General features: G+C 46.0%; 1 protein-coding gene across 3 annotated transcripts in view; it reads right to left on the bottom strand.

Annotated features, from left to right (window-relative positions):
- gdpd5a (glycerophosphodiester phosphodiesterase domain containing 5a) overlaps positions 1 to 20,407 on the bottom strand; it is a 40,997-nt gene that overhangs the window by 15,359 nt on the left and 5,231 nt on the right. For all 3 annotated transcript variants that reach the window (XM_012921964.4, XM_012921966.4, XM_012921965.4), the window contains exon 2: positions 15,915 to 16,088. In XM_012921964.4, the coding sequence (XP_012777418.2) occupies positions 15,915 to 16,031 (117 nt within the window). In that variant the 5' untranslated portion in view covers positions 16,032 to 16,088. The remainder of the gene's footprint in view (positions 1 to 15,914; positions 16,089 to 20,407) is intronic.

The raw sequence follows: 20,407 nt of genomic DNA, 5'->3' as shown, positions 1-20,407 counted from the left end.
ATATAACAGTATTTTATGTAAAGTTAATGGACAAAGTAATGAAGATGATGGAATTTGTTTTATTTATATGTAAACAAAACTGAACTGAACTGAATAAATAAAATAGAGAGACCTTCTTTGTTATATAGCTTCTATTAAACATATTTCTTTTCATCCACTCTTCCAAAGCCTGGTTGTTGTTTTCACTTTGTAACCTTTAACAAGTCATTCTCATTGTGCAGTTTCAATTTACTTTGAAGTCTAGCTGTCCAGCACATGGTGCTTTCTCCTGAGTGATATATGGCTTTCAAAGATCCCTCCAAGTCTCCATTTAGCACTGCTGGTACCCATCCACTGACAGTGCTTATAGGTCCTGATCTTCTTACTCCACTTGACTTCACAACACCACAAACCTCTGTTTTTAAGGTAATTCATATTGGGAAACCTAAATGTACAACAACATACAAACTAGGTGGAGTGAGAGCTATCGCTTATCGATTGAATGGAATCAAAGTATTGATCTGAGTGGGTCAGATCAGCTCCAAACGTATGGAACGCCAGGACTGCCATAATGAATTAATTAAATACACCATTAAATAATTAATTAAATGTGGCAATAATTAATTAAAATTGGAATTAATTAATTAAATAAATAGTTATGACACATGTAATTAATTAATTATTGACACATTTAATTAATTATTTATGTATTTCACATTTTAATTAATTATTGACACATGTAATTAATTAATTATTGACACATTTAATTAATTATTTATGTATTTCACATTTTAATTAATTATTGACACATTTAATTAATTATTGACACATTTAATTAATTATTTAATGATATATTTATTTATTTCATTTTGGCAGTCCTGACGCCTGGCTCTCGTCATGAAATAATTTTATCTGTCAGCCTCACCCATCAAACTCAGGGGGCGGGGTTAACGCTGCCCATGCAGCTTCTCTAACATTTGATTGGTTGCCGTGCAAAGTAAGTCAAAACAGGTCGATCCTAGAAAATCGATTGCTTGTGTAGACTTGGGGCAGCCAGTTATCCCAGAATGCAGATCAAATCACAAGCAGCAATGGTGGTGGTGTAGTTTTAAAATGCCCCGTTTTTCTGTCACCAGCTACACTTTTAACAGTGTTTTAGCCGCGAATGTCGCGCCGTATGTCTGGTCAGGTTGTCAACATAGAACATGTTTGCAAAAGTGCTCAGATGTTTTCAGAGATTTCACTAGCTCTGCTAACAGTTAGCATGCAGAGCGCACCGAGGGGGTTACGTTAACCGGTTTGTTTACATATTCCACTCTCCGTGTTCCACATGTTGCATTCGCAGATTCTCACCGAACGATCGTCTCTTTCCGCCTGGTCTTGTGTCTCTGTGCTTCTGTAACATAAAGAACGAGCTGACATTTTTCTCACGAAACCAGCGATCAGCTCAGCAGACCCTCAGTTTACCTGCATGCATCCTCCTCCTCATCTGTCAGCTGTTTAACACCTGCTGCTAATTCAAGAAACACGCCTAGTTACCTGGTGATAGTCACAGTTTAACCGGGCAGCCGGTGCTCGATATAAAGCAATGTCAGCGCATTTTTCTGCACAAGATAAGTAAATATAGTGTTTTCCCCGAGCGCAGAGCTGCTGGAGCTTGTTTCCTTACAGAGCACTTTATAGGCGAACAGCTTTATCAGCGGCTGATGTCCAATCACCGGCACACAGCTTTCAAACCTCAGCTGAGTTTTAGCTCTCAGTGGTTAAACGCTGGACTTCATTCACTCAGGTTCTGTCTGTCGGGTCACGTTTACTTCGCTGTTTTATTTACAACTGAGCAAATCGGTTTGGCTGAGGTTAAAGTTACGTTTCATAACTGCATAGTTTCACAGACGTTTAATGGCTCACTGGCACATGTGTTAGACTGAACTATCATCTAAATATCATCTGTTTTTTAATAGTTATTCAACTGTATTCTAAGCACCAGCTGTCTGTTAGAATGTGATTTTTTTTCTCTCTCTGTTGGCAGAGGTATAAAAATGCGCAGGAAAATCTGACATGCATGGCGAACTTCACCGACGATATTTAGGGAGGAATAAACACACATCAAACATAAATGAACCATTTGTCTGTCTCCATAATTGAGAGAATTTTCTCTTCTTATGTCAACACACTCTCTCTCTTTTTTTTTCTTTTTTTTTGCTTTTTCGGTCATGTTATGTTTACCTGTCAAAGGCTTGTTACAAACTATGAAACACATTGTGCAGACTTCTGGATGTTAGAAGAAAACGAATACTGCTCATGAATGAGACTAAAGGCAGGAAGGTGTCCTTTAAAACTAAACATGTTAATAGGACCTCCCTGTTTATATCATAGTTTATGATATAGCACGTGTATTTCAGTAATAGCCTGCTGAGGCCACTATACGTGCTGGCCTCATATCAAATGTGAAGGCAGACTGAGTCTATGTTTGACGTTTGTTTATATCTAATCTTCCTTTTCAAACATTTAAACAGCAGCGAGTCTGCAGCTGAGGGAATACAAATTCAAATTGTCGGAACAGGTTTGCTCGTTTCTTGGATTCATTTGGTGATTTATTAAATGTATAACTGTTATTCTAATCTGCTGCTGAGTCTCTTACACTTTTCTTTATGCTGTATATTTTCACGTCTCTGGAATAGTTGGCAGTTAGATAGTCAGCTGGGAAACTTTGTGTTAACTCATGGAGCTGAGGATATCGTGGATATGCTGACCTCGCTGCGTGGTGTACAGAGCGAGGTCAGCATGATTAATATTCACAATAAAAATATTAGCCGAACATCATGAAGTCTGTATGTGTTTCATAGTGTCGAACAACCTTTGTACAGTTAAAGCCAGCAGTTACTACATGACGGAAACACCAACGTTATCTCTTTTATGTGTTTATACACAGGTCACGCTGATTACTGAACAAAAACCCAAAGATCAGATGTTAAACAGATTTATTTGCTCTCTCTCCTCCTTAAACATGTTTTTAATGTTAGTTATAATTCAGAATTGGCGACTGAAACACGTAGGACACATAAGAACATCAGGAAATAAAACATCGATAAATATAACCTCAGTAAAAGAAGTCAGCGGGGGTTACTACAGCTGTGTACCGGGGCCTGCGCTTTGTCGGTGGGATTGCTTGCGAGGCGAGCGGGTCTATCCCACGCTTTGCCGTGAGACTGGGCAGACATCTCCGAAATCATCGAAACACTTTTGCAAAGAGGCTGTATCTTGACAAACCGACCAGACACATGAAGATTAAACCACTACATTCTCGGCTAAAAAAATATTAAAACGGTATTTGGTGACACACAAACAGGGTTTTTCAAAGCTCAGTTCTGTTAGCTTCCACATGCCAGTTGTTGTGTGCTAGAAACAATGGCCACCAGGCCAAAGCAATGGTTTTGACTCGATCAGCGTTAACCCCGCCCCCTGAGTTTGATGGGTGAGGCTGACAGATAAAATTATTTCATGATGAGAGCCAGGCGTCAGGACTGCCAAAATGAAATAAATAAATATATCATTAAATAATTAATTAAATGTGTCAATAATTAATTAAATGTGTCAATAATTAATGAAATGTGTCAATAATTAATTAAAATGTGAGATACATAAATAATTAATTAAATGTGTCAATAATTAATTATTAGTTAAGTCATAACTATTTATTTAATTAATTAATTCCAATTTTAATTAATTATTGCCACATTTAATTAATTATTTAATGGTGTATTTAATTAATTCATTATGGCAGTCCTGGCGTTCCATACAAACGAAAGGGTTAAGGAAGGAAATCGAGAAGCAGTTCTTGTGGAAGTGGCAGTGCGGTCATGGGAGTGTTACCTAAACGTTGCAACGCAGCCAGTTAAAGAATGTTAGCTACCGCTCACCGCTCGTCTGCAGGCTTTATTTAAATGGAAAACTTCCACAACAGGCAAAAAAAAGCTTTTTGCTAAAAAAAAAGATTTAGAGCAGAAGTTTTTTTGCACTGAATTTTAAAATGAAAACATATTGCATTTATTTACAATTAAAGACACAGAGCAGAAAGTGTGTTACTGTTTTACATCCACAGACACACAAGAAAAGAAGCAGGCAACATGAGGTCAAGTTATGGCAATTTTATTTTTGTATTTCAGTACATGTAGATTAGAGTTTTTAAGAAACAAACAAATGTCACAAGAAGAAGGATGGGGAGAAAGAAAAGTGGAGAGAGGAGGAAGAAACTATTGATCTCCTCAAACTTGATGCTGCTGGGTCAGTTCTTTCTCAGCAGTCTGCTCCAGAATCCCCTCCTGTCCTCGGCTTTCTTTTCTTTTTCTTTTGCCTTCAGTTCATTTAAGGTTTTGTTGAGCTGCTCCTCGGCATCTTTAAATTTTTCTTTCAGCTGCTGTTTGGCCAGTTTCCCTTTGTGTTTGAGGAGCTCTTTAGCTTCCTTTTTGTGCTTTCGCATTTCTTTCAGTGCGTCTTTGCAGTCTTTCTTGGTCACCGTCATTTCTTTCTTCAATACCTTCACCTCAATTTTCTCTTCTGCAAGTTCTTCTTGCACTTTCATCAGTTCCTTCTTCATGTTTTCATTGTGACTCTTTGTATCTTCCATTTCTTTCTTTGCTTCCTGTATTTTAATTTTCTCTTCCTCCAACACTTTTTGAGCTTCCAACAATTCCTTCTTCAAATTTTCAATCTCATTTTCTGCCTCGTGTTTACGTTTTTTCTCCTCTTCAAGTTGTTGCTTCACATGCAGTAATTCCTTCCTTAGTGTTTCAGCTTCAGCCGTTACATTTACAGCTTCTTGTGTTGCCAACTGCATTTTCCTTTTTCCCTCTTCAAAAGCTTCCTGCACCTCCTGTAATTCCTGAATCACATTTCCTGCCTCCTTCTTTGCAGCTTGATATTTATTTTTGGCTTCTTGTGCTGTGCTTTTCTCTTCCTCCAATGCTTTTTGAGCTTCCAACAGTTCTTTCTTCATCTTTTCATTCTCATTTTCTGCCTGTTGTTTTCCCATTTTCTCTCCTTTAAGTTTGAGACCCACATGCAGTAATTCCTGCAATACTACATCAGTTTCAAACTGTGAATTTTTAGCTTCTCCTCTTGATTTTTCTGCCTCTTCTTTTAATTTGACATTTTCAGCCTGTATCATTTGAAGTTCTTCTTGCAGGTTAATCAGCTGTACTGAATTGTGAGGTGAAGCACTCGCCGATCCTCTTCTTGTTCTCCCTCGATTCATTTTGGCCTTTTAAACAAAGGAGCCAACGTTTTGTAGAGGAGTGAAGTGAAGTTTTCGATGTTTTCTTCGTCAACTGTCGTTTGTCCTGCACAGAGATGCTGCTGTAGATGTGTCTCTAGCTGTGTCTGGATACAATGAAACATGCTGGAACTAAGTGCTTGTGTTGCACAGTTCTACTAAACATTCCATTTCATGCATGCTCCGCCCACATGGTCAGGAATGTCAGGTGCTGCATCGCCAAAGGCTGCTCCCGTTGCCTAGCAATAACAGCTGTTTACTTTTGGGGTCTGGTTCATTATTTAATAAAGAAAACATGTCCAAGTATTGGGTGCTGAGGCTCAGCGCATATTCTAGCCTGCTGTGTGGGTGGGCAGCTAGAAATCACTGGTGGGCAACATGAGTGAGGAGAAAACTGGAGCAGCCAAGCAGGGAGCTGCAGGTTGCTGGTTTGAGTCTCTGTTCAGATGCTGGTGTCTCCTCTCTCTGAGATGTCTGCAAACAGTCCCAGATAAAACAATAAGGATAATAAACAAACACGTGACTAAAATAACAGTTATGACTCTGATGTGTTTCATGTGTAGCAGGATGGCCTCTATACAGCAGTCGCTGCAAGCATCCACATCGCCACACTCACTTTTCTTTAAGCAGGCGTGCTGGGCTCCTCCTAAGGAAAGTTTGAAACTTCATTTCCTTCATGCTGGTGAACTTTTTACCAAATATTTCCATCAAAGCTTCTCCATCACTGACAGGGATTGTTTGGATCTTCACACTCATCTCCACCAACCCTAAAAAATGAGTCTCACTTTGCTCATATAATGCCAGGAGTGTCTCCATATTTCACAAAAGTCTGTGCAAACATGTAACAGTATCCCATATTCATATGAATATTATTGATATTATAACAAAAGCTGTCACCAACACAATTGTCCCAAGTGCTTTTTTTATTAGTTATTGCAAATGCTTGATCGCAGTTCTTGCTAGATGACAAAACCACTTATTAGGTTTAGAAGGAAATGACTTTTTCTACATGAGGTAAAGTTGGAGCTGTTTCCCCAAACTAAATGAAATCATCATTTAAAAAACTACAATCTGTATTTACTCTGAACATCTGTGTTAACATTTGAAATTGGAAACATGTAAGTGTAACAAACATGTTAAAACATAAGAAATCAGGAAGGGGCATGTATAGGAATTTCTTTTACTTATGTATTAATCACATTATTTTATTGTATGATGCCTTGGTGCCACTGGATTTTAACATGTCTCGCACTCATACAGTAAGACAAATGGCGGGGGTCTAGTAGGGAACTTTAAGATCCCGGTAGCTGCTACACAAACTAAAAAGATCCTCTGGCTGTTGTGATATTTCCGCCTTGCTGTCATGTTTTTGTGGCCAAGAAGATTTTCACTGATGGATGGCCTCTCTTCTCCTGGCTAAAACCTTTCACAGGCTTTTCACTGATGGCTCAACACATTCATTAGTGCGGCCATTTGGTCTTTACCTGCACGCCCATGTAATAATCTCTGAACCTCTTACAGTTGGAAGTTGGAGAAGGTATTTATATACACTACAGACTGGTCTATATCAGACCAGTATGAGCTGAACATAGTCACTGACAATGCAAGGACACATATACCCTCAAAAAAAATTTAAAAAAAAGGAAAACTGAACAATTTGTATACAAATAAAGAACAGGTTTTATTTTTTTCCCCTCAATTTAAAGCAGTTGTTTCATTCTGAGGAGTCAACGATTTTTGGTAAAATGTGAAAAAGTGAGCAAACAAAAAGAAGCAGTAAGCAAATTATATAAACTATTATAATTTATTATTCTGATCAAAAGTCAAGAACTCTTTTGGCCAAAGACAGTATAGCAAACTGTAAACATACCACTGACCTTGCTCAATTAAAAGCTACCATTCAATATCAGCTTTTCAGCCAAGTCCAGACACCATCCGGTGTGCATGATTTTGGTAGATTGTTCCAGCTCTGATCACTTACTCTGCGTGCTCTGTAATTTCACCATGAACCTTAAATTTGTACAATTCTTCTCTTACAAACTGACACAAATTTCACGTGGACATCCATTCAGCTACCAAACAGTCTTTAGCCTAAACGTCCCGTTTCCGACATCAAAGGCAACATTAAATCAAACTGAAGGATAAACCGTGGAGGAGTTTCAGCGTCCACTATAGAGGCAGAAGTGCAAGAGGACATAATGAGACTTCCACAGATGGAGCTTAAAATAGCTAACAGGCTGAAAAATGATCCTTAATGGGATGTCAGCCAGATTAACTCAGATAAGGTTTTTGATTTTTATCATCCAGCACCATCATTTTCAGCTACCAGATACATAGCTATGTTTATTTGTATGTGGCTGTCTGGGCAGGGTAGACCTAATATTTATTCTCATATTAGATGTGGTTTGGTCTCAGGTTCATTAGCTAAATGTTCGGGCGATCGTGGCTCAAGAGTTGGGTGTTCGTCTTGTAATCAGAAGGTTGCCGGTTCGAGCCCCGGCTCAGACAGTCTCGGTCGTTGTGTCCTTGGGCAACACACTTCACCTACCGCCTACTGATGATGGCCAGAGGGGCCGATGGCGCGATATGGCAGCCTCGCCTCTGTCAGTCTGCCCCAGGGCAGCTGTGGCTACAACTGTAGCTGCCTCCACCAGTGTGTGAATTAATAGTGGTATTGTAAAGCGCTTTGAGGGGTCCCAAAAAGCGCTATATAAATGCAATCCACTATTATTAATATGTTAACTGTTCTACTTTTTAACAAACCTTGCTGTATGTTAATGGGCAGGTATGAGAGCTTTTACACTGAAACACAGGCCTTCTGAGGCTAATGAGAACAGAAAGACTCCACCAATATGATTTAATACCTACTATTACATTTTTGCTTCACACACCTTTAACCATGTCAAATTGTAAAACTCAGAGAGCCCATAGTAAAAAAACTAAACAAAACAGAAGTTCATGAATCGAAAGACTGTCTACCAACAAAATACAATCAAAGCGTGTGTAGCAGACTAAGCAGACAGCCTTAAACTTAATAAATTCAAACTTCTCTAGTTATATTCAAGCACAGTGTGTGTCACTACATGAAGCTTTGTAAATGAGACAGAGCGGGGAGAGAGGCAGCTGTGGGCTTGTTTTTTATCCTCTTGCTCAGCACATCATCAGTGCCCGGCTCACACATTCAGTAAATAGACTAATTTATGGGTGAGCCACTGGCTCTTTGTGATAAAGACGACATCCAGCAGCAGGAGCTGTGGCTGCCCAGTGGGTATCCAATACAGCTGGGTGTCTGACTCTGCTCTTCACATTCCAACACTGCACTGATTCTATCACTTGCTTTGCAGTGAAGATTGTTTTCCCCAGTTACTAGGGCTTGGTCTAGAAGTCTCTTAGGAATTCAACTGAAAAGAGTGGAATGACTAATAGATTTATCTTCAACCTTTAGGAATAAAAAACTGTAATTGTAATTGAATTGTAAAGCTGTTACAATATTAGATGGAAATTCCAACAATCACACAACTCCCTGTGAGCAAGCACTTGGTCACAGCTGGGAGAAAAAACTGCTTTCTAACAGAAAGAAACCTCTGGCAAAATCAGGCTCAGAGAGGTGCACCCATCTGAAATGACCTTTTCGAGGTGAGGGGACCAAGATGAGAGCAAATGAAAGGCAAACTATGGGAGAGACAGCCACAGTTTAATCATTGCTAATGATTCAACACAGTCCTGTTGAATAAATATAGAAAGTTAAAAGAGATGAGTGAATGAGAAATACTCAGTGGATCATGGAAAACCCCACAAAAGCCTGTTGCAGTTTAACAAGTAAGCCTGTCATGGCGCTGGATCTTAGTTTAGGGGCGATCGTGGCTCAAGAGTTGGGAGTTCGCTTTGTAATCGGAAGGTTGCCGGTTTGAGCCCCGGCTTGGACAGTCTCAGTCGTTGTGTCCTTGGGCAAGACACTTCACCCGTTGCCTACTGGTGGAGGTCAGGGGCCGATGGTGCCAGTGTCCGGCAGCCTCGCCTCTGTCAGTGCGCCCCAGGGTGGCTGTGGCTACAACGTAGCTGCCATCACCAGTGTGTGAATGTGTGTGTGAATGGGTGGATGACTTGATGTGTAAAGTGCTTTGGGGTCCTTAGGGACTAGTAAAGCGCTATACAAATACAGGCCATTTACCATTTATCTGTGACCCCATGTTTTCTAGTTTTTGGACATTTTAGGTTCTCTTAGGTTCTTGTTTCTGTTCCCTGGATTCAGTCAATGTCTCATGAATGTGTGTCTCATGTTTCCTGTTTAATTTTGATAGTTTCTTGTCCTGTGTTCAGCGTATCCAGTGTTGCTTCCTCACCGTCTCGTTACATCGGATTCGTTTCAGCTGTGTTTCCCTCCTGTTTCCCATCCCCTCGTTATGTGTATTTAGTCCACTGTCTTGTCTTGCTTGTTCTCAAGTCCTCGACATTAGCTGTGTGTTAAAGGGAGTGGTTCATGGTCTCTCGTTTACATCAAGTCATAAGCTCCTTAGTTGGAAGAGTCTTTGTTTCTATTTTATCTTTTGTTTGCTTCTTTTAGTGTTTCTTTGTACTTTGTAGTTTGTTTACACCAGCGGTCCCCAACCCCCGGGCCTCGGACCAGTACCGGTCCGTGAGTCGTTTGGTACCGGGCCGCGAGAGTTGAGGCTCAGGTGTTAAATGTCTGGTTTTCAGGGGTTTTATCGGTTTTCAGCGTTATTTTGTTATCGTTTTTATCGTTAACTCGGTTTTCCTGGGTCTTTTCACGTGTGTTATGAATAAATCTTCTTTTTTTCGGTACCGGTACTAGTTTTATTTTGTTGTATTTATCCGCGACACCTTAAAGGCCGGTCCGTGAAAATATTGTCGGGCATAAACCGGTCCGTGGCACAAAAAAGGTTGGGGACCGCTGGTTTACACAACAAATAAAGCTGCTGCTTTGGGTTCATTTCTTCCCTTTATGAGTTCTGCATTTGGGTCCTACTCTTGCCTGCCACACAGCCAAACCTGACAAAACTGAGTGGAAATGTAAACGATTCCATGAAATACGCCTCCTCACTCTGGACGACACGCTGAGGGACAGCTAACGGGTACAAAGCTACTGGTTTTGGCTACAATGGCTACTGGGGTCAGGCTAGTTACAGGATTATTTGCAGCGGTGTAGACCTGGGTCTCTAATTCACTGAGCCTGGTGTCCAAAGGTACAAACAAACTCCCGTTTGACACACTGAGCAGGAAGATGCCAGTGAGACAAATAAGAATACATGCTAGTTTAAGATTGTGTTAGTTTTTAGTAATATATAACAATGAATAATTATTATCATTTTAAGTGGCAACTAATTCGACATACACCATACTTTGGATGAGAGTGTATGGATTGTACAGTATAATGCACTTGATAATTCATCCATACAAGATATAAGAGTCACTGAGCCTGAAAGATCTTCAGCAGATGCTATTCAGTCTGCATAAAAACTCTATACTGCTTCCATCAGTGTGCTTTTGCACATTTATAGAAAATACACATTATGTATTTGTACGCATGTGGTTTGTATGTACAAACCATGATTTGAACTTCATATTCAAAGAACTTCCTGGAATTTCAAAAAAGAATTACATTGCCTGTAAAGTTGTCAAAAATTATATTGTTTTTTAACAATGACTAATGCCTAAAGATAAAGGGTGATAAGGGTATAAATACAACAGGACCCTAGATGAACATTACATATTAGGCTCCCGTTGTGTAGTCACCTTTTTGACAGCCTGATCTACTTATCTGGCCTTAGAAACCACAACATTGAAAATAGTTCATTTATGCCTGAGGTGTGCTCAGTGTCAGTGCAGCCTAGGCAGGACTGTGTTATGTGATTACCAGTCTGTTATGTGATAATTGGCATATTAGAATAAGGTTACATAAAGGTTTGCACACAGTGTTGCCAACTCCTCAGTAAGGAAAATCGCTATCGGCTGTCCTAAAAGTCGCTAGAAGTCGCCAAATGACGTCATCGCCTAATTTGCATAATTGGTCATGCTAATGGAATTGTAACCTACGCTGTTGGAGAGAGAAATAACATCGTGGAAGAGACATAAAGTGAGTAAAAAACGTCCTAAATGCAGTTTGAATTTATTTAGAACTACAAATTAAATTTCTTTTAGCAATTATTGTTTTTGTCATGGTCCTGGGCCATGTTGGCCCAGTGTTCTTAGTTTTCTTGTATGTTTGTATTTTGTTCCTTGCTTAGGCCATGTTTTCTGAGTTGCCCTGTTGTGTTGTTCCCTAAGTGTTTTCCCTTCATGGCTTTTACCCCCTGTGTGCCCCTCTGTGTATCTGTGAGCCCTCGTCTCTCCTTATGTTTTATTCCATGTTTCCCCTGCCCATTATGTCTAAGTTCTCCCCGTGCTCTCTCTTCCCCCTGTGTGCCCTCTATGTATTTATGAGCCCTCGTCTCCCTTTGTGGTTGTTTCATGTTTCCCCAGCCCGTTATGTCTGTGTTTTCCCCGTGCTCTCTCTCCTCCTGTCTGAACCTCTGTGCACTTCCTGTTTACTTTGTGACTCTCACGCCCGTACATGTCATGTTCAGTTCACCCCGCCCTGTCTCGTTATGATTATCAGTGTCACCTGTGTTCCCCGTGTGTTCCCACTTTCCTCGTTAACCCTCTGTGTATTTCTGTCTGCGTCTCCCTCTGTTCAGCGTGACGTCGTCCCTCATGCTGTGTGGATCTCCCTGTGTCTCTCTGTGAGTTCTTAGTTTGTGGTTTCCCAGTTTAGTTTAGTTTGTATATTTGTTCTGCCAGCAAATAAAGCTGAGTTTTGAGTTCATTCCCTCGTGCTTGTGAGTCCTGCATTTTGGGTCCTACTCCTGCCTGCCGCACAGCGATTCCTGACAGTACGACGTCACCAGACATGGACCCAGCAGGCTCCTCCCGGGAAAGCGATTTGGCCCGCATCTTCAGCCTGTGGGAGCGAGTTTCCCACGCCTCGGACATTAAAGCGATGTCCATTGGGATAAACGCCATCGAGGCAATTCTCAAGGGGAATCCCAATCTTCACGAGCTCTCAGGATTTTCGGGCCTACTGTCCAATCTGCAGAAAGCCAAGGAGACAGTACAAGTTCGCGAGCTCGTCATACCGCAACAGCGACCGCCACAATCAGGAAACGTTTCCACGCTGCTGCCACTGGACTCCTCTCCATCCACCCTCCACTCTGACTGTCACTCACCCGCTGCTTTTCTCGCAGCAATGTGGTCGGAGGATGAGGAGCCGGCCGTGATCTCTCCGTCGTTGCCGGTTTCCTCCATCACCGCACCTCCGGCTTCCCGAAGAAAACGGCATTCACGCCGCCGACGCGCCACCCCACAGCCGGACATTCGGCCTTCTAATTCACCCGCTGTGGTGAGTGAGGACTCTGTGTCTTTTCCAGACATTATGACTGTTCATTCAGGGGCTGTGTTTAGTGTGGCGGATGTCAATGCGAGCTGCTTATCGCCTGCGCAGCCCTTCCCAGCTCAGTCAGCTCCCTCGCAGCCCTTCACAGCTCAGTTAGCTCCCTCGCAGCCCTTCACAGCTCAGTTAGCTCCCTCGCAGCCACCCTCAGTTCAGTCAGCTCCCTCGCAGCCCTTCCCAGCTCAGTCAGCTCCCTCGCAGCCCTTCCCAGCTCAGTCAGCTCCCTCGCAGCCCTTCACAGCTCAGTTAGCTCCCTCGCAGCCCTTCACAGCTCAGTTAGCTCCCTCGCAGCCACCCTCAGTTCAGTTTCCAGTGTCCCCAGTGCAGTCTCCAGTGTCCCCAGTGCAGTCTCCAGTGTCCCCAGTGCAGCATCCCTTAGCACAGTCATCCACTCAATCACCAGCTCCACTTTCCCCTCAACTATCACTACCACCTCTAGCTCAGTCTCCTGTGCACTCACCTCTGGTTCATTCTCCTGTGAAGTCATCAACTCCACTGCCTACTCCACTCTCACCACCTCCGTTACGACAGACATCAGTTCAGTCCCCTGTGCCAGTGCAGACGCCCTCAGTTCAGTCTCCCGTGCAGTTATCTACTTCACCACCATCAGTAGCTCAGCTCCCACTCTCATCCGCATCTCCAGTAGCTCAGCTCGCACCTGAACCATTGGCCCAGTCCCCGATAGCAATACGGTCTTCTGTTCGGCTTAACATTCAGCCAGGGGTCCCAAACCTCTCTGGCTCTACATCAGCTCCTGCTGGAAGCTCGGATGAGCTCATCCAGGACTCCGCGGCTCCCACGCCGCCATCTACCTCGTCCGCTGGGGGTTCCAGTGAGCCCGGCCAGCACCTCCTCGTCTCCGCTGGAGGGTCCGAGGGGCCCGTTCAGCCTCCTGTCTCCGCTGGAGGGTCCGAGGGACCCGTTCAGCCTCCTGTCTCCGCTGGAGGGTCCGAGGGGCCCGTTCAGCCTCCTGTCTCCGCTGGAGGGTCCGAGGGGCCCGTTCAGCCTCCTGTCTCCGCTGGAGGGTCCGAGGGGCCCGTTCAGCCTCCTGTCTCCGCTGAAGGGTCCGAGGGGCCCGTTCAGCCTCACGCCGCATCAGCTGGAGGGCCCGAGGAGCCTGTCCAGCCGCCATCTGCGACCGCCTCGTCGTCGCCTGGTCCGGCTGCATCCGCCTGTGCTTCTGCTACGCCTGGGCCAGCCTCTGCCTGTGCTTCTGCTACGCCTGGGCCAGCCTCTGCCTGTGCTTCTGCTACGCCTGGGCCAGCCTCAGCCTCTGCAGCTCCGCCTGGGCCAGCCTCAGCCTCTGCAGCTCCGCCTGGTCCGGCCTCAGCCTCTGCAGCTCCGCCTGGTCCGGCCTCAGCCTCTGCAGCTCCGCCTGGTCCGGCCTCAGCCTCTTCGTCCTCGTCTGGTCCTGCCTCCGAGTCTTCGTCCTCGTCTGGTCCTGCCTCCGAGTCTTCGTCCTCGTCTGGTCCTGCCTCCGAGTCTTCGTCCTCATCTGGTCCTGCCTCGTCTGGTCCTGCCTCGTCTGGTCCTGTGCCCACCAGGCCATGGCCAGCACGCCTGGGACTGGAGGGCCGCCGCCGCCTTCCGCGCGGTCGGCCTCCTGAACTGCTCCGTTGTCTCCTTCGCCGCCGCCGTTGCCTTGCGCACGGCCGGCCTCCTGAACTGTTTCCACGTCTCCGCCGTTGCCTTCCGCATGGTCAGCCCCCTGAACTGCTCTGTGTTTGGGTTGTTTCTTGGGCTCCGGTGTTTGCTGTGCTCTTCTTTTGTTTTCTGTTCCGAGCCCTCCGTCCTGGGCCCCCGCCGCCCGCCCTGGGTTGTTTTCTGTTTGGTTTTGTTTTTCTGTGTTTGGGCTGTCTGGAGCCAGCCCTTGAGGGGGGGGTACTGTCATGGTCCTGGGCCATGTTGGCCCAGTGTTCTTAGTTTTCTTGTATGTTTGTATTTTGTTCCTTGCTTAGGCCATGTTTTCTGAGTTGCCCTGTTGTGTTGTTCCCTAAGTGTTTTCCCTTCATGGCTTTTACCCCCTGTGTGCCCCTCTGTGTATCTGTGAGCCCTCGTCTCTCCTTATGTTTTATTCCATGTTTCCCCTGCCCATTATGTCTAAGTTCTCCCCGTGCTCTCTCTTCCCCCTGTGTGCCCTCTATGTATTTATGAGCCCTCGTCTCCCTTTGTGGTTGTTTCATGTTTCCCCAGCCCGTTATGTCTGTGTTTTCCCCGTGCTCTCTCTCCTCCTGTCTGAACCTCTGAGCACTTCCTGTTTACTTTGTGACTCTCACGCCCGTACATGTCATGTTCAGTTCACCCCGCCCTGTCTCGTTATGATTATCAGTGTCACCTGTGTTCCCCGTGTGTTCCCACTTTCCTCGTTAACCCTCTGTGTATTTCTGTCTGCGTCTCCCTCTGTTCAGCGTGACGTCGTCCCTCATGCTGTGTGGATCTCCCTGTGTCTCTCTGTGAGTTCTTAGTTTGTGGTTTCCCAGTTTAGTTTAGTTTGTATATTTGTTCTGCCAGCAAATAAAGCTGAGTTTTGAGTTCATTCCCTCGTGCCTGTGAGTCCTGCATTTTGGGTCCTACTCCTGCCTGCCGCACAGCGATTCCTGACAGTTTTTTAATGTCACAATTCCAACCCTGTTCCTTTATCCAGGCCTGGACCGGCAAAAGTGACCCGAAATTGGCACTCTGGTGGAGTTACTTTGTGTGTGTGTGTTTATAAGTAGTTTTAAACCTTGTGATCCACAAAACAGCATAACAGTAAAGGAAGAACTGACTGCGTTATAGTCAGTGCGGAGCAGCGGCTTCGCTCATGCACGATTCATTTGCCGTTTGGATGCACAGGTGTGAACGTCTCCTGCTCTGATAGCAGCTGGGGGAGGACTGTCCTCCGCCTGTGAGCGCTTTGGCACGGGTGAGGTGCCCAAGGCACCACCGCTGCTTGTTGAGAGTAAGAGCGATACGCGTTTTCACGTCAAAAAGTCGTCATAAATAAGTCTCCAATAATACCAGAAAAAGTCGCCAGATTTGTCGCTAGTCGCTTTTTAGAAAAAAGAGTCGCTAAGGGGGTCTGAAAACTCGCTAAATATTGCGACAAAGTCGCTAAGTTGGCAACACTGTTTGCACAAAGGTCATGTTGTTGATAGCACACTTCGAAGACAGCATTTGCAATGTTCTAACTATTATTATAGCATCCATACTTTATGGTTAGAGCTATATTCTTACCCTGGAGCTTTCATCCTGGGAACGCTGGTATCGCTTCCAGCGGCAACCATAGATCCCAGTGACAAAGGAGACAAAGACTTGCTTCTCATAGACCTGTAAGGGTTGGTGCTTCACCATGCTCCTTCAGCCTTAACGTGACACCAGTCTGTTAACATCCCACACAGGACTGGGAACCTGAAGAAGAATAAGAACTGTTACTAAACAATACAAGCCTTCGAACATTAGCTCAGACTTCACATATGTAATTACCCTTTTCAGCAACATGCCGTGTCATGTCATGTCGCTGAGGTATATTTTCACAAAACAACAAGAAGATGTTGACAGCCCTGCACCCTGTTTGGAGTCACAACACCTGTGAGAGACCGTCAATACACCAGTCAATAGTAAGCCTTGTCTCAAACAGCCATAATAATATGGTGCATGAATTACATGTGAGGATTTATGGTTGTTTAAGAGTGGCAAATAGAACTGAGAAGGCTGGTACCACATGTTTGTGTGGTATAGTCTGAGCCCTTGAACATCTGTAAAAAAAAAGAGTCAGAAGGAGACAGCGTGTTGCACTCAACTCACGTCTGGTTCAGAGAACATCTTTCTGCTTTGGTGCTAGCTAAAAATGCTGCCATAGAAAGCACTGTTTTTTTAAGGCTCTCGAGGAGTTGGTCTCTTTGTCGCATTTTTCCGGGATTTTTTAATTAGAATTTTCAGATGGTTTCTCCATGGAATAACCTCCATTTACTATAATGAATCAGGTAACCTAAGGTGTGTCAATTCTATCTATAATTAAACCTGGATCCTGGGAATAGGTTTATGTTCTAAGCATGTGATCTTAGGCCCTTTAGGTTTATAAAACACCTAACATTGGTGCTCTAGAGAATGAAATGTCTTCAGATGGTTTGTCACAGCAGAGAGAAAGAAAAATATAAATTTTCCCAGGAGAGCAATAAGTGGTTGTGAAGTAGTACCGGTAAGTCTTTTTTGTAACGATAAAGAGGTAAGTGCTTAAATCTAATAACAAAGTCTCCAAGTGAGCAACTATAAAGTGAATATCTGACGCCCAAACCTTCAAACCAAATACTCAATAAATATCCAAATAATACAGGATTTGGGTCCTAAATGACCCCATTCTTCAAAAGGTGTACAGCCCAATGGATAGGGTCATTCTCCTGCTTTATAAAACAACGAATTCAGTCATTTCAGTCTTAGAAAAGATTCCTAGAAAGTGCGACTGTAGAGCAGAGCCCTCTGCATTCATCAGCTTTATCAGTGGCCTCGCAAAAGACTTACAAGATTCTCACACTGCCTATAAATCTCAAGCCAGATGTCCCACTGATAACTGCTTAACGATAACAAGGGGCTAATGTGGCTAACTGGTAATTGCTAATAGTGGAACAGCTAATGGTGACATGTGCGCTGGTCAGGTCAAAATATATAATTTAACTCCTTAATACTTCGATGTATCTGAATATGGAGCTTCACAGACCTTTTTGTAGTCCTCCTAAGTGTTGCTCAGTGTTATGAATGCAGTTTTATGCTGTTTTTGTCACGGTCCGGGGCAGCGGCCGTGTGGAGAGTGGAAGGAGGACTCAAAACGCAGCACTTATTCAGGTGTGAGGGTGATTTATTGATAATATCAAATATAAAGTGGGGATGGTAAAACAGAACTAAGGATGAACTAACTGGGAGAAACTACACAAAGAAATAGCAAACCTGAGCATGAAGGGAGAACAGCAGGGAGAGCACGCAGGGGATTACACCAGGTATGAACACAGACGACGCGACGAGGAACAGAGGCAAACACACACTATAAGTACACAGAGAGACACTGGGAAATCACACACAGGTGGGAGACACAGCTGGACCTGATTAACCTGACGAGACAGGGGAACACTAACACCAGGGACCAATAGAGGGAGCACAAACCCAAAACCCAGTATCTAAAATCCCAAAACACAAACCATCCCAAAACAGCCCATGAATAATAAAGAGAATAATAACAATAAGGGACACAAACACAAAGTCACTCAGTCATGGGAAGGCAACGGCGGCCGCTCAGGCGAAGGCGGTCCGGGGGCCGGCCGTGCGGAAGGCAACGGCGGCCGCTCAGGCGATGATGCAGACACGAAGGCCAGTCAGGCGATGATGCAGACACGAAGGCTGGACCAGACGAGGATGCAGACACGAAGGCTGGACCAGACGAGGGTGAAGCCGGGCCGGGCGAGGCTGAAGCAGAAGCTGAAGCTGGGCCAGGCGAGGATGAAGCTGAAGCTGGACCAGGCGAGGATGAAGTTGGACCAGGCGAGGCTGAAGCCGGGCTGGGCGAGGCTGAAGCAGAAGCTGAAGCTGGGCCAGGCGAGGATGAAGCTGAAGCTGGACCAGGCGAAGCTGAAGAGGACGCTGAAGCGGAGGCTGGACCAGGCGCTGCGGGTGAAGATGAGGATGCTGTGGCCGAGGATGCGGGCACGAAGGCTGGACCAGACGAGGATGAAGCCGGACCAGGCAGGGACGAAGCCGGACCAGGACCGGGCGAGACCGAAGCTGGACCAGACGAGGATGCAGACACGAAGGCTGGACCAGACGAGGCTGAAGCCGGACCAGAATCAGGCGAGGATGAAGCTGAGGATGAAACCGGGCCAGGCGTGGATGAGGCCGGGCCAGGCGTGGATGAGGCCGGGCCAGGCGAGGATGAAGCCGGGCCAGGCGAGGATGAAGCTGCAGCTGGACCAGGCGAGGATGAAGCCGGGCCAGGCGAGGATGAAACTGAAGCTGGACCAGGCGAGGATGAAGCCGGGCCAGGTGAGGATGAAACTGAAGCTGGACCAGGCGAGGATGAAGCCGGGCCAGGTGAGGATGCGTCCTCAGGCTGAGGTGTGGCCGTAGCAGGCGGTAGCACTGCCGGTGGTGGTACTGCAGGAGGCGGCGCTGCAGTCACAGGTGGAGAAGCAGCCACAGGTGGAGAAGCAGCCACAGGTGGAGAAGCAGGAGGCTGGACGGGCTCCTCGGGCCCCCCAGCAGGCGAAACAGGAGGCTGGACAGGCTCCTCGGGCCCCCAGCAGGCAAAGCAGGAGGCTGGACGGGCTCCTCGGGCCCCCCAGCAGGCGAAACAGGAGGCTGGACGGGCTCCTCGGGCCCCCCAGCAGGCAAAGCAGGAGGCTGGACGGGCTCCTCGGGCCCCCCAGCAGGCGAAGCAGGAGGCCGGACCGGGTCCTTGGGCCCCCCAGCGAAAACAGCCGCAGAACCAGCGGGCACGTGGGCCTCCGGCACACACGAAACAAAACCAGTAGGCACGTGGGCCTCCGGCACACACGAAACAAAACCAGTAGGCACATGGGCCTCTGGCACCCATGAAACAAAACCAGTAGGCACGTGGGCCTCTGGCGCACGTACGGAGGGCTGCAGCTGCGCAGAGCACTGACCCTGCTCAGGCAGTGACAGCCCGGTGCAGTTCACAGCCGGCATCTTGGCCTCCAGGGGTCCAGAGTAAGCTGAGGGCAGTAACCCAGCCTCTGGGGAAGCCCCGGAGTGAGTAACAGTCACTAATGTTGCCAGCTGTTGAGGAACAGGTCCGTAGCGAAACAGTTTGTCTCCCTGCCCAGAAACAGCGGTGGAAAAACAGTGCGAAAATTGTGGCTCAGCCATTACCGGAACTGTGGGCTGTAGCGATGCTAGCGGTGGTGGTGGCTGAGTGGCTAACCGGAGCGGCGGCAGAACGGGTAATTGAGCCCTTAGGGAGGCTAACGGTTGAGCCACAGACCTGAGAGCTTGTGGCCGGACACAGAACTGAGCCGGAGAATGGTGATAAAGTCCTGGCTCAGAAGGAGCGGCAGAGAAAAAGTCTCTCGGTTTTACAGAGGGTTTGTAGACGCCCACTTGCGAAGGATCCGTTACCACGAAGGTAGGTAAGCTATCTACACTGTCTCTCATCCCGCTCTGAATAGCCCCAGAAAACAGAGTCCCGGAATCTGGGGAAGCCAGAACATGTCGCTCGCTCACCGCCTCAGGCTGCTCGAAAGTAAAAGCAGACGGGGGGTGAAGTCCGAGGTCCAAAAGGAGGAACTCCCGCTCCCACGAACAAAGCGAGCCCAGAAGCCATGGGAGACCGGTCACCAGACGCTGTAGCCGCCTCTCTATAGCGCGCTGGGACGTGCCACCCGGGTTTTCCAGCCACCGGTCGATGAGCTCCTGTGTGGCATCGATGAGATTTTCCCGTAGCTCCCTGGACGGGTTAAGCGCTGCTGGGTCCATGTTGTGGTCGCGTCGTACTGTCACGGTCCGGGGCAGCGGCCGTGTGGAGAGTGGAAGGAGGACTCAAAACGCAGCACTTATTCAGGTGTGAGGGTGATTTATTGATAATATCAAATATAAAGTGGGGATGGTAAAACAGAACTAAGGATGAACTAACTGGGAGAAACTACACAAAGAAATAGCAAACCTGAGCATGAAGGGAGAACAGCAGGGAGAGCACGCAGGGGATTACACCAGGTATGAACACAGAC

Source organism: Maylandia zebra, linkage group LG10, assembly GCF_041146795.1.
Source record: "Maylandia zebra isolate NMK-2024a linkage group LG10, Mzebra_GT3a, whole genome shotgun sequence".
Lineage (NCBI taxonomy): Eukaryota > Metazoa > Chordata > Actinopteri > Cichliformes > Cichlidae > Maylandia > Maylandia zebra.
Note: the sequence above shows the minus strand (reverse complement) of the source record. Positions and strands in the feature narration are given on the sequence as shown.